Source organism: Acipenser ruthenus, chromosome 22, assembly GCF_902713425.1.
Source record: "Acipenser ruthenus chromosome 22, fAciRut3.2 maternal haplotype, whole genome shotgun sequence".
In the NCBI taxonomy this organism is placed as follows: domain Eukaryota; kingdom Metazoa; phylum Chordata; class Actinopteri; order Acipenseriformes; family Acipenseridae; genus Acipenser; species Acipenser ruthenus.
In genome coordinates, this window is record NC_081210.1 from 19,107,113 (window position 1) to 19,120,246 (window position 13,134).

The 13,134-nt window shown below is 35.8% G+C and overlaps 1 protein-coding gene across 1 annotated transcript; it reads right to left on the bottom strand.

Moving 5' to 3' along the window:
- Window positions 1-2,475: 2,475 nt before the first annotated feature.
- On the bottom strand, window positions 2,476-11,711 carry LOC117431090 (uncharacterized). Its single transcript, XM_058996075.1, has 7 exons — window positions 11,526-11,711; window positions 10,500-10,796; window positions 9,962-10,246; window positions 4,879-5,175; window positions 3,839-4,093; window positions 2,916-3,047; window positions 2,476-2,692 (listed from the first exon to the last, which is right to left on the bottom strand). Exons 1-7 carry the CDS (start codon window positions 11,578-11,580, stop codon window positions 2,583-2,585), a joined length of 1,431 nt encoding a protein of 476 aa, XP_058852058.1. The 5' UTR covers window positions 11,581-11,711; the 3' UTR covers window positions 2,476-2,582.
- Between the last annotated feature and the right edge of the window lie 1,423 nt (window positions 11,712-13,134).

Sequence of the window (13,134 nt, forward strand, 5' to 3'; positions counted from 1 at the left end):
AAAACCCTCTAAAACGGCACCACAAATACACATCACCATCTTTCACTTTCTGTTTGGAGAGGATGTAGGCCTAAAACAGGTGCATATCATCTTTATGTATAATGCATTGAGTCCCAAATTAAACAACTCAATAAATGGATGTGGCTGCCTCTATCTTTAGAGTTGAAATTTCAACTCTAAACAAAAATTATGATGTGGTTTATTCAGAGTGAAAGATATAAGATGACAAGGAATCTACTGCAAGCAGTCTAATATAAGTTGATAACATGGTACATAAAAAAGTGCATACAAAATAATAATAATAATAATAATAATAATAATAATAATAATAATAATAATAATAATGAGCAAGACACACACATTCATTTTCAGTTTATTTTCAGATATCTGAATGCAGTGAGCACCTTAACTGCAAGTACATGTTCAGAGGCACCACACTGTCTCCCTTGGGGTTCTCAGAAATTATCTAACTGGGATTTTTTCATGGGTGAATTGTGGTTTACTCATTTCTCCTCCTGTTGCATAATTTTGCACATGTACAGGACTCGGCATTAGTTCAATTGTTCATAATCTTGCCATTTGCTTCTTCCTTGTTTGGTTCTACTCTTAATATTGCATATATTTTGAGTATTTCAAAAATGAAAGCTTTGTTTTTTCACATTATTTTAGATTATGTTAGTATTACTTTAACATGAAATACTAAAAAAAAAAATACATCTAAAGACATACTTTTAAAGCTTTTTACCCCAAGCTGTTATTAGCAAAATGTAATTTTTAAATTAAATACATAAATATATAAACCACCAGTTACAATTCTTAAACAAATACAAAACAACTTAAGATTACTAACAAGTTTATCACTTTCTGGTAGCTGCTATTAACAATGTGAAGCTTTGATAATCTATCCCTTTGTATTTCTGTTCCTCGGTAGCATTTAAAAAAGCACTATGGTTTATCCTTTGAGTGTAATTTTGTAATGTATTGTATTTCAGTTTTTCACTTTGTGTTGTTAGCATGTGTAAGGACGCAAGGCTTCACATTGTCCTTCATAACACAATGTGCCTAGACTACTGCAACTCCCTCCTGGCTGGCCTCCCTGCGTCCGCCACCCATCCGCTCCAGCTCATCCAGAACTCCGCTGCCCGTCTGGTGTTCTCTCTGCCTCGCTTCTCCCATGCAACTCCACTACTCCGCTCACTCCACTGGCTACCGATCACCGCTCGCATCCAGTTCAAGACTCTTGTACTAGCCTACAGATGCCTTGACCAGACTGCACCCAGCTACCTCCAGACCCTCATCTCTCCCTACACTCGACCTCTCCACTCAGCCTGCACTAGAAGACTGGCTCTACCTCCTCTACGTTCCCCTGCCTCAAGAGCCCGTTCCTTCTCCACCCTCACTCCACAGTGGTGGAATGACCTACCCACAGATGTCAGGACCGCCCAGTCCCTGACCACATTCCAGCGCCTCCTTAAGACTCAATTCTTCAGACAGCACCTGTAGAACTCCTCTGTTTTTCCCCTGGGTCACTATCACCCTTCCTTAAAGGTGCTTTATTTGCTCTTATCTGCCCCCTATTTTACTGCAATTAATCCTGTACTTCAGAGTACTGTAATCTGCCAAGTGTTTAATCTGTAGTATTTTGTATTTAATCATATCTTGATCTAACTATCACTGTCACTGTTATCTACTGTATTATTGAATTGTATTTTGTCACACTTGTACTTGCTTGAACCAAAGTCATTGTATTTATCTTGCTCTTATTGTATTACTTGTACTTTAACACTTGAAATGTATTTGCTTACGATTTTAATTCGCCCTGGATAAGGGCGTCTGCTAAGAAATAAATAAATAATAATAATAATAATAATAATAATAATAATAATAATAATAATAACAATGGTTGACACACCAACTGGATACAGGGTTGAAATGCCAGTTTTAACTTATTTTACAAATTATAAAACAAAAAGGTTAAACAAAAGCTTTAAAAATACATATTTAAAATAGTGTGGCTGGTTTCTGCACACAAAAAGTGTAATGAGGGTTGTACAGCCTCCTGTTGATGGCTACCTCTCAGGTACTGAGATTCATCCTCTCCTGTTACTCTGAACTACCTGTGTTTTAAGGTGTTCAGAGTCAAATCAATTGGAATGTCAGATGGGAACTGACCAATAAGCATTGCTCCCAGCTGACATTCTGCACATAGAAATTAACAGCCAATCAGGAATCTAATGCTCATAGTTAACCCTGTTGTGGGTTCAGTAAACACACGTTTTACAACACTAACATAAAATAAACACATTTAAATATAAAAATAAAGATAATACTCTCGTTGATATAGTCGGTGGAATAATTATGCACATTTATACTGTAGAATATAGGAGTGAATAAGTACTGGTACAAAATAAATAAGCTATTTACAAAAAAATAAATCACCAAAATAAGCCCATATTTACATGTGAGGGGGTTTTCTCCCATCCAATGTTTATTGAACACATTAAAAACATTAAAAAGATAATTACATTACATTTCAAAATGAAAACAAATGCATGTATAAAAGTGTCATTCAGTGTGAATCTCTAATATGTGAAGGTTAAGAGCTCAGTGGCCGTGGTGCACACTCTGTCTTCTGGAGGGCTTGGGTGATCAGGCATTTCATCTTCTTGTTGTGGGACTGGAGTTAAAAGCACTGAAAAAAAAAATCAATACAAAGCCTGATAATACAGAATTCAACCCATAAGTGTCTTTTCAATGTTATAAAACTGACCTGATGCTTTACATACAGCAATACATTCACTCCTAGACAATTAAATCAAAAACAGTCACATTGAATCATATGGTAAGAATCATCAGTCTGCTTTGTTAACGCATACATTTAATATGTATACTAAAAAAAAATAGTATATTCTTACTTAAATTTGTTTGGGGCTGTGGGTTGGTGTTGCTCCGCTTATGCATAGCTACAGCTGGGATGAAGACAAATATTGCAATGCCAACAATGACAGCAACCACATACCATATAACTGAATTCATCCTGTGCCTTCCTGCAAAACAAAACACAATGCCTTGTACAACAGCGCAAGCCTCTGCAGTCTTCGGTTCACATTCATATGGTGATTTGAGGAATAAAGAGAGACATACACACTTGTTTTTTCTTCCCTTTATATTTGAATTGGATTACTTTCTGCAGCCAGAGCTGTCTCCTTACCTGATATCTTTCTAGAAGATCAAACAGGTGAATATGTGCAACTCAACTGGCTGTATATTACAGATTACTGCATAGCGAAAGATGGTCAGCTATACATGCAATTGTTGCTTTATGTCAGCTACAGTTATCACTACTACAGTCATTAGAATAGCAATATTAAGCTAAAATACAAGCGATGAACTGAGTCTGGCTGTCACATTACAACCTAAATGGGCTGAATATGCAAGTAGAACAAAAAAAAAACTACAGGATCATCTTCTGAAAAAAAACCCAGTTCAGCAGGAACTAGAGTAAGAAAAATAAATCACTTAAGATTCTTCTTGTTATGTAAATTACCTTTCAAGTCTCAATATATATCTATAAAAAGTCATGGGACAAACTAAGCGCTCAGATTGGTTGTTAGTGATCACATGACCATGCAGGAAGGCACTACAGTTTGGATCTACATCAGAGTTCAAATGTTATGATTGGTGGTTGAAGGCACATGACTTCACCTTGTGCCTTACAATGCACCCAGGGTGTGCAGTAATGCTTTAACTACTGCAAATCATGTTGTGTGCTATTGCTTACATATGCAGTATATTCTGTCTTCAAAGTGAGACACCCTATTGGTTTAACATTTCTTACCTGCACAGGTAAATGAAACAAGGTCGCTTTGCTTTTTACTGACATGGTTTTGAGCAGAGCAAACTAAACTTCCAGAATCATTGTACACAACTAGCACATGTTTTCTAACACTATGGAAGACACTATCTCCATCTAGAGTGTTTCCATTTAAACTCCATTGGAATACAGGGTCACTCCCGTTTTCTACAGAGCAGTAAAACTGAATTTCCCCATCGGGTAGGCAGGAATATTTCAACACAGGCTGGGACACTGGATCTGAAACAAATAAACACATGTATAAATAAATAAATAAATATCCATCACAAACACTGTATGGTTCAGTATGGAACAATTAGCAATACACAAGCAAGGATACCCTACTAGCCCATGTGGAAAAAACACATATTTTCAATATATAATAAATATATGCAGTGTAACCATTTTATATGTTACAGATACATCAAATATCCATACATATATTCGAGTGCTGGACTGAACACTTACTGTATTTTGGATTGTTATGTTTCTTTAATCTAAATGTATAATAATATTTTATTAAATGTCCAGTTTGAACACATTTTCATGAAAATATATGTTATCCATTGTCTTACTTAGATAATGGATAATATATGAAAATATGTAGAAATTTGTATAAAATGTTCACCAAATGAAGGGCATATGTTTAAATTATAAAAAAATCCCATATATTTGAATTGTAAAAAATATATATTTAGATTATATAAAACATATATGGAGAGCACTGTATGTTACATATACTAACACATGAAATCCTTATATGACAAATACTGTATACCCGCGCCAATTTCATAACCAATCTGCATATAATTTATATATGAACAAATATGTAACTCATAAAAACTAAATGAATAAAAAGAGGCATATACGTGTAACATATATTGCTTTTAATATATGTAAAATATAAATTTATTTCCATATGGATAACACAAGTGTCAGGCCAGGCTTCAGTGTGCTGTAATATATTTGAATATATTTTTTATAATATATTCAAATATATTTTATTATATCAAATAATACTTTACCCATGATAAATAACTGAGTTATCCATTTCTGTTTTATTTTATTATCAAAGAACTCCACGCTGTAATTTCCAGTATCAGTTTTCAGAGTCCTATCCAGTCTGAGGGTCCCATTCGTAAAGATCTCTGCCCTGCTTCCATACTCTCCATAATAACAAGGGGTAGGACCCTTAAACTCAGCTACAGAGTTCTCTCCCTTCTTCCATTTTGCATCAGAAATGTTTCTACCATCCATGTGTTCAATAAAGAAGGTCACTGAGCAGGCCGTGGCTCCATATACACATGGTAACTCTGTTAGGTCTGCAGTTTAAAAAGGAGTAGGATAAGTTTGAATTAACAGGCATAATTATAGAAAGCAAATGTATGATACGATTTGCAAAGTACAAAAGTATGAGGATGACCAATAGCAGGCTCTGTGTTTATGTGAAGAATGACTGCTTCCTTGAAACTTCTATTGAAAACATGCCAAACAGACATATCTGCAAATGAACAGTACAAGCTATGTGTCTGTCCTTGAACACACACATTGCTAATGTTTTAACCAACACTCACAACATCAGGAACAGTAATTAGTCTTCATATGTATTTAAACTACTGTACAGGTATCACTGGTACAGTAATCAGAAGAACAATAATAAATAAATGTGCCAACGCATACCTCTCTAGTTCAATTCAACATTAAAAAGGTATTTTATTGACAAACAAGTCAAAGACATTTGTTTTGTTCAAATATAGAAAATACTCAAGACTCGGTCTGCTGTTTAAAGCAAAGAAAAAGGTAATGAGATGGAGATTGTGCAACTCATATGTAATGATTTAAATGACAAAGAGTTTAAAGGAATTCTGAACATACTGCTTTACTTGTGGAATCTTGAGGAAACAAATGTATTCTGATTCATTGTATTCCCTCTTCACAAGAGCCATCATAGAAATGAAAAGCTGTTTGTGTAGGACCCTTCACCAAATCACTGGCATGAATCTTTATATATATATATATATATATAAAGATATATATATATTGTAGTGTGCACGGGGGAAGGCAGCAATAGGGCTGGAAGGTGACGTAATCACACACAGAGACATAAGCCTGATATATGCTCCTTACAAAGGAGCTGGCTCTTTTGTACAGCGGTATCGGAGCTATGCTTTAGTGCGAGAGGTCCCGGGTTCGCGCCCGCCCTCCGCCTGTGTGTGGATTGCCTCGCCCTGTGTGATGCGCCTGGGAACCAGGATCGCTTCAATATATATATTTAGATGGGCTTCAGTGAGTTACAGGAAAATAATTTCATTGAGGGTTTCTGTGATGTCATAAATTACGAGACCGAAGGTCACAGAAACCTGAGATGGAATAGTTTTCCTGTAACTCACTGAAGAGGCCCATCTATTATTTTGTATAATACATGGATACCCTTGTGATGCGAATATTAAAGAAGACGAGGTTCAGCAGTACAGGTCCGTTTTTTTAAACGTAGTGTTTCAGTGCTGTACAGACGTTCTATGTCGTTATCCGTTTCTCCAGTTTCTCTGAGATACGAATGTACCAGCTTTACATCTTTTTTTTTTTTAACGTATTCTCATTTTGTTGATCATTAGAACATTACTGTACTGTGGGTGTTGTTGAGTGATTGAAAACAAGACATTTTGTGTTTGAATATATATATATATATATATATATATATATATATATATATATATATATATATATATATATATACAGACGTGCTCAAATTTGTTGGTACCCTTACAGCTCATTGAAATAATGCTTCATTCCTCCTGAAAAGTCCTTGCATGCCTTTGGTATGTCATAGAATAAAGCAAAGAAGCTGTGAAAAGAGATGAAATATTGCTTATTCTACAAAGATATTCTAAAATGGTCTGGACGCATTTGTTGATAACCCCTTAGAAAAGGTAATAAATAATTGGATTATAGTGATATTTCAAACTAATTAGTTTCTTTAATTAGTATCACACATGTCTCCGATCTTGTAATCAGTCATTCAGCCTATTTAAATGGAGAAAAGTAGTCACTGTGCTGTTTGGTATCATTGTGTGCACCACACTGAACATGGACCAGTGAGGAGATCAGAAAGAAAATAATAGACAAGCATGGTAAAGGTAAAGGCTACAAGACCATCTCCAAGCAGCTTGATGTTCCTGTGACAACAGGTGCAAATATTATTAAGAAGTTTAAGGTCCATGGAACTGTAGGCAACCTCCCTGGGCGCGGCCGCAAGAGGAAATGGTAGAATGGTAGAAAAAGAACCAAGGATAACTGCCAAAGAGATACAAGCTGAACTCCAAGGTGAAGGTACGTCAGTTTATGATCGCACCATCCGTCACTTTTTGAACGAAAGTGGGCTCCATGGAAGAAGACCCAGGAGGACTCCACTTTTGAAAGAAAAACATAAAAAAGCCAGACTGGAATTTGCTAAAATGCATATTGACAAGCCACAATCCTTCTGGGAGAATGTCCTTTGGACAGATGAGTCAAAACTGGAGCTTTTTGGCAAGTCACATCAGCTCTATGTTCACAGACGAAAAAATGAAGCTTTCAAAGAAAAGAACACCATACCTACAGTGAAACATGGAGGAGGCTCGGTTATGTTTTGGGGCTGCTTTGCTGCGCCTGGCACAGGGTGCCTTGAATCTGTGCAGGGCACAATGAAATCTCAAGACTATCAAGGCATTCTGGAGCGAAACGTACTGCCCAGTGTCAGAAAGCTCTGTCTCAGTCGCAGGTCATGGGTCCTCCAACAGGATAATGACCCAAAACACACAGCTAAAAGCACCCAAGAATGGATAAGAACAAAACATTGGACTATTCTGAAGTGGCCTTCTATGAGTCCTGATCTGAATCCTATCGAACATCTATGGAAAGAGCTGAAACTTGCAGTCTGGAGAAGGCACCCATCAAACCTGAGACAGCTGGAGCAGTTTGCTCAGGAAGAGTGGGCCAAACTACCTGTTAACAGGTGCAGAAGTCTCATTGAGAGCTACAGAAAACGTTTGATTGCAGTGATTGCCTCTAAAGGTTGTGCAACAAAATATTAGGTTAGCAGTCCCATCATTTTTGTCCATGCCATTTTCATTTGTTTTCTTATTTACAATATTATGTTGAATAAAAAATCAAAAGCAAAGTCTGATTTCTATTAAATATGGAATAAACAATGGTGGATGCCAATTACTTTTGTCAGTTTCAAGTTATTTCAGAGAAAACTGTGCATTCTTTGTTTTTGTGGAGGGGTACCAACAAATTTGAGCATGTCTGTATATATATATATATATATATATATATATATATATATATATACATACAGTGCCTTGCAAAAGTATTCAGACCCCTGACTAATTCTCTCATATTACTGAATTACAAATGGTACATTGAAATTTCGTTCTGTCTGATATTTTATTTTAAAACACTGAAACTCAAAATCAATTATTGTAAGGTGACATTGGTTTTATGTTGGGAAATATTTTTAAGAAAAACAAAAAACTGAAATATCTTGCTTGCATAAGTATTCAACCCCCACACATTAATATTTGGTAGAGCCACCTTCGCTGCAATAACAGCTGTAATTCTTTTGGGGTAAGTATGTACCAGCTTTGCACACAGTGTCGGAGTGATTTTGGCCCATTCTTCTTGGCAGATTTGCTCCAGGTTGTTCAGGTTGGTTGGACGACGCTTGTGGACCGCAATTTTCAAATAGTGCCACAGATTCTCAATGGGATTGAGATCAGGACTTTGACTGGGCCACTGTAGGACATTCACCTTTTTGTTCTTGAGCCACTCCAATGTTGCTTTGGCCTTGTACTTGGGATCATTGTCCTGCTGAAAGGTGAATTTCCTCCCAAGCTTCAGTTTTTTAGCGGACTGAAGCAGGTTCTCTTGCAGTATTTCCTTGTATTTTGCTCCATCCATTCTTCCTTCAATTTTAACAAGATGCCCAGTCCCTGCTGATGAGAAGCATCCCCACAGCATGATGCTGCCACCACCATACTTCACTGTAGGGATGGTGTGTCTTGAGGCATGGGCAGTGTTAGGTTTGCGCCACACATAGTGCTTTGAGTTTTGGCCAAAAAGCTCTATCTTGGTCTCATCTGACCACAAAACCTTTTCCCACATCGCAGCTGGGTCACTCTCATGCTTTCTGGCAAGCTCCAGACGTGCTTTCAGATGGTACTTTTTGAGTAACAGCTTCTTTCTTGCCACCCTCCCATACAGGCCAGTGTTATGCAGAGCTCTTGATATGGTTGACTGGAGCACCATTACTCCGCTCCAAGCCACTGAACTCTGTAGCTCCTTCAAAGTGATTGTTGGCCTCTCTATGGCTTCTCTCAGAAGTCTCCTTCTTGTTTGAGCGCTGAGTTTTGAGGGACAGCCTTTTCTTGGAAGTGCCTGGGTGGTGTGATGCAGCTTCCACTTCCTGATTATTGATCCAACTGTGCTCACTGGGATATCCAAACACTTGGATATTATTTTGTACCCTTTCCCTAATCTATGCATTTGTATTACTTCATCTCTAACTTCATTTTCCTTCAGATTCACAGCCTGACCAATGATCCTTCAACAGTGGGGTTTTTATCCAGAAAATGTGACAGCAACTTTAATGGTTCACAGGTGGAGGCCAATGGTAAGGTAATTGTGCCCTCGTTAGGGCAATTTCTTTCATCGGTGTAAACTGGGAGCTTCCACAGCACAGGGGTTGAATACTTATGCAAGCAAGATATTTCAGTTTTTTATTTTTCTTAAAAATATTTCCCAACATAAAACCAATCTCACCTTACAATAATTGATTTTGACTTTCAGTGTTTTAAAATAAAATAAAATAAAATAAAATATCAAACAGAACGAAATTTCAATGTACCATTTTTAATTCAGTAATATGAGAGAATTGGTCAGGGGTCTGAATACTTTTGCAAGGCACTGTGTGTGTATATATATATATATATATATATATATATATATATATATATATATATATATATATATATATATATATATATATAACATTACATATATATACATTACATTAAATTATAACAATAGATGCTGTAGAATGGTATAAAAAATATAAAAAAACCTTACTGCTTATGAGTAATTCAGCATATTCTGTGTAAGCGTTGTTTCCATCTTTATCAGTCACATTCACTGTGTAAATCCCCAAATCGTTCTCCTGAATCTTGTGCAGCCTTAAAATTCCATTCGCAAAGATCTCTGCTCTGTTTTTATAATAGCCAAAGTAACGAGGGTTACCATTAATTAATGAAGCCACAACAGCACCACCTTTGTTCCATTTCATTTCAGTGCCATGTGTCTTTTTTTTCAGGTGAAAAAGCGCTGAGCTCCCCAACACTCCTTCTACAACACTTTCTATATAACAATGTGAACGAGAGAGAGAGAGAGAGAGAGAGAGAGAGAGAGAGAGAGAGATATGTTTTAATATATACATACAACAAAAATAGAGTCAAAAATGCTTGCTGTAGGGCCTGAAATTGGTAAGTGGATGTTGAGTTTGTTTACTTTCTTTTTTTAAGCACTTTCATCAGTTTGAAGTATAGAAATACTTTTTTTACCTTGTTATGAAAATGTAAACAGTTGAGAATGTGTGTAAATAACAACTTACCAATAATGATTACAGTATGAGCCGCTTGGTGTGACATCGTACCGGATTCATCAAACATCTCCACAATGTAATGTCCTGAATCGGTAGCCTGGGCTTCATTGAATCTGATGGTTCCATTTGGATAGATTACAGTTCTGTTTCTGTACTCTTGATAAAATTGACTGACAGCTTTATTAACCTTAAATACCAAAGTGGTGTCCTTTTTCAACAGAAAATCTGAACTGTTAAGGATATTTTCAACATTCAAGTGAAGGTATAGTGCACCGCCCAGGTATCCATATGTGTCATTACTTTGTACTGTAAAGTGAAGATTATGCATCGATTGGTTATTTAATCAAAATAATATATATATATATATATATATATATATATATATATATATATATATATATTAATGAATCCAGCTTGCTAAAATCATGAAGAGTTGAACAAAAATAAATACATATAAATACCTTCTTAACAGATTTTCAATGAATGTAAACAGCGACAGATAAAGCTACTATTAAATCAATTCATAAAGGTCACAAGGTTATGAAAAACAGATTATTTAACGAACAATTGCAACAAATTCAAATAGAAAATACGGAAACAAACAAATTAAGCTTCTTCCAAATATTTTAATGCCATGGTCACCATTTTGCATTTTGCATACATACATATTGTACATGCAAACACTTAAAGGGATCTGAGGTGGTCCATCCAGAACTTCAAAAAACAACATCCCTAAAATAAAGCAACTGTAGACATAGCCCCACATCCATACAAGAGTATGCTACTCAACACACAAAACAGCACATAAACAAAGTGTGTAACAACATCCTAATAACTATTATTCTCTCAGTTCTGAAGATTTCTATGCTAATATGTCATTTGTTTGGAACTACATTGACATTTAGAAGTTGCACATCACCTACTGCATTATTTTCAGAATGTATTCCGGAAGACATTTTCAAAGTTGCATTATATTAGGTTATATTACGTAAGTTGTTATTATTGTGTTTAGTAATGAAATATTGAAACCATTACCTGAAAAAATGAGAGACATACTCCAAACGAGCAGCGTAGGAAAACAGGAGTTCATTGTTCAAGTGAAGGTGACTTTTTCAAAAACATGAACACAGTAAGTGAAGTGAGAAATCTCTCTGTAGCAAATGGAGATTTTAAAGTTACAGTCCTTTTGTAAAATGTGGTATAGATCAACATAGAAGTGAGTCTATGTGACGTGTAGTTCTCATGTGAAACAAGAACAGTGAACACCCAGTTCAACCAAAACCATCTGTGTCCACCCTGTTGTGTATTATACTATTAGTTAAAAATAACTATGTGAATGTGAAAAATGAAACAGAAATGTAACCAGTGTTGCATACTAATGCTAGGCTGTAGCCACAAAACCCAGAAAGCCTCTATTCTTCACAGGATGGAAAAAAAAAACACTCTTCAGTGCTTCTTACAACAGAGGTACAACCTGAGGAAACACATCAAATTCACATTAGCATGGATTAATAACATATAAAGACCACAGTAAGACTAAACACACAGAACATTCTGATATATTATACATCACTGGTTTCAATTAAAACGAGGCTGGCAAACACTGAGCAAAGTCTTTTACTGTAGGTTTATAGTCAATGTAGCTCTTATTTCTACACTGGGTAAAGCTTCAGCCTATTTTTTTTAATCCATAACAGTTTACTGTATCTATATCCCTTCAGTTGGCCAGAGAGGAATTGTATTTTGGTATACAGGTTTTTATGAAGACTGTTTCCCTTGATACACATGCCAAACTTTTAAACAAAGGTCACCTGACCACCCACAATGCCTGATGCAGATAAAAAAAAAAAAAAAAGCTCACCTTTTGGGGGTTCAGTTCAGACCTGTGTCCTGGAGGTCATGACTTCCACTAATAATAATAATATTTGCAATTTATCTTGTTTTTTCCTAGTCACTTTTTATTATGCTACATGGTAAGAAAGTGAAGTTTTTGTGGTTTAGGGAACTCACATTTCCCTGTTTATCTATAGGACGTTGCTGGAGGTACTGTACTGTTAGAGGGAAAACAATCACGTGAGCAATATACTTTTATTAGGGTAAGATCAGACTGCTGCAAACAAATTCATTGATACAATTTTCTATTTTATCTCTGATGGTGACCATGAACACTTGTAAAAACATTCTTCATCTACTTCTTAAACTGTTTTTCCTCCTACCTTCATTTGGTAAGTATTGTTTTAAATCAAAATCTGTCCAATTATTTTGTACAAAAGAAGCTGCCTAATTTCACACTTTCTTTAACTGACAAAGAAACCCGACGTCTGTCTGCTATAGAAATGTACTTTGTGTTATTTCTCACCACAATTATGTATATCTTGAAGTGAATCTAGAAAGAAGAAATAAAACTAACAAAAAACAAAAATACACTTTATTACTTTATTTCTGAACATGTCATTACTCTGTGTTTAAAACTGTAATAATTTAAGACGCTCAGTTAGTCAGTTATTCAGTGGTGTGGCATGCACTTCGTTTATTTGCGTCGGGTACTTCTGGTACATCTTAACGGGTGTCATATCAAGTGCTGGCTACTGTCTTTTATTTCCACCCCATTCTCCACTATAATATTCATGTGTACTGATTAGAT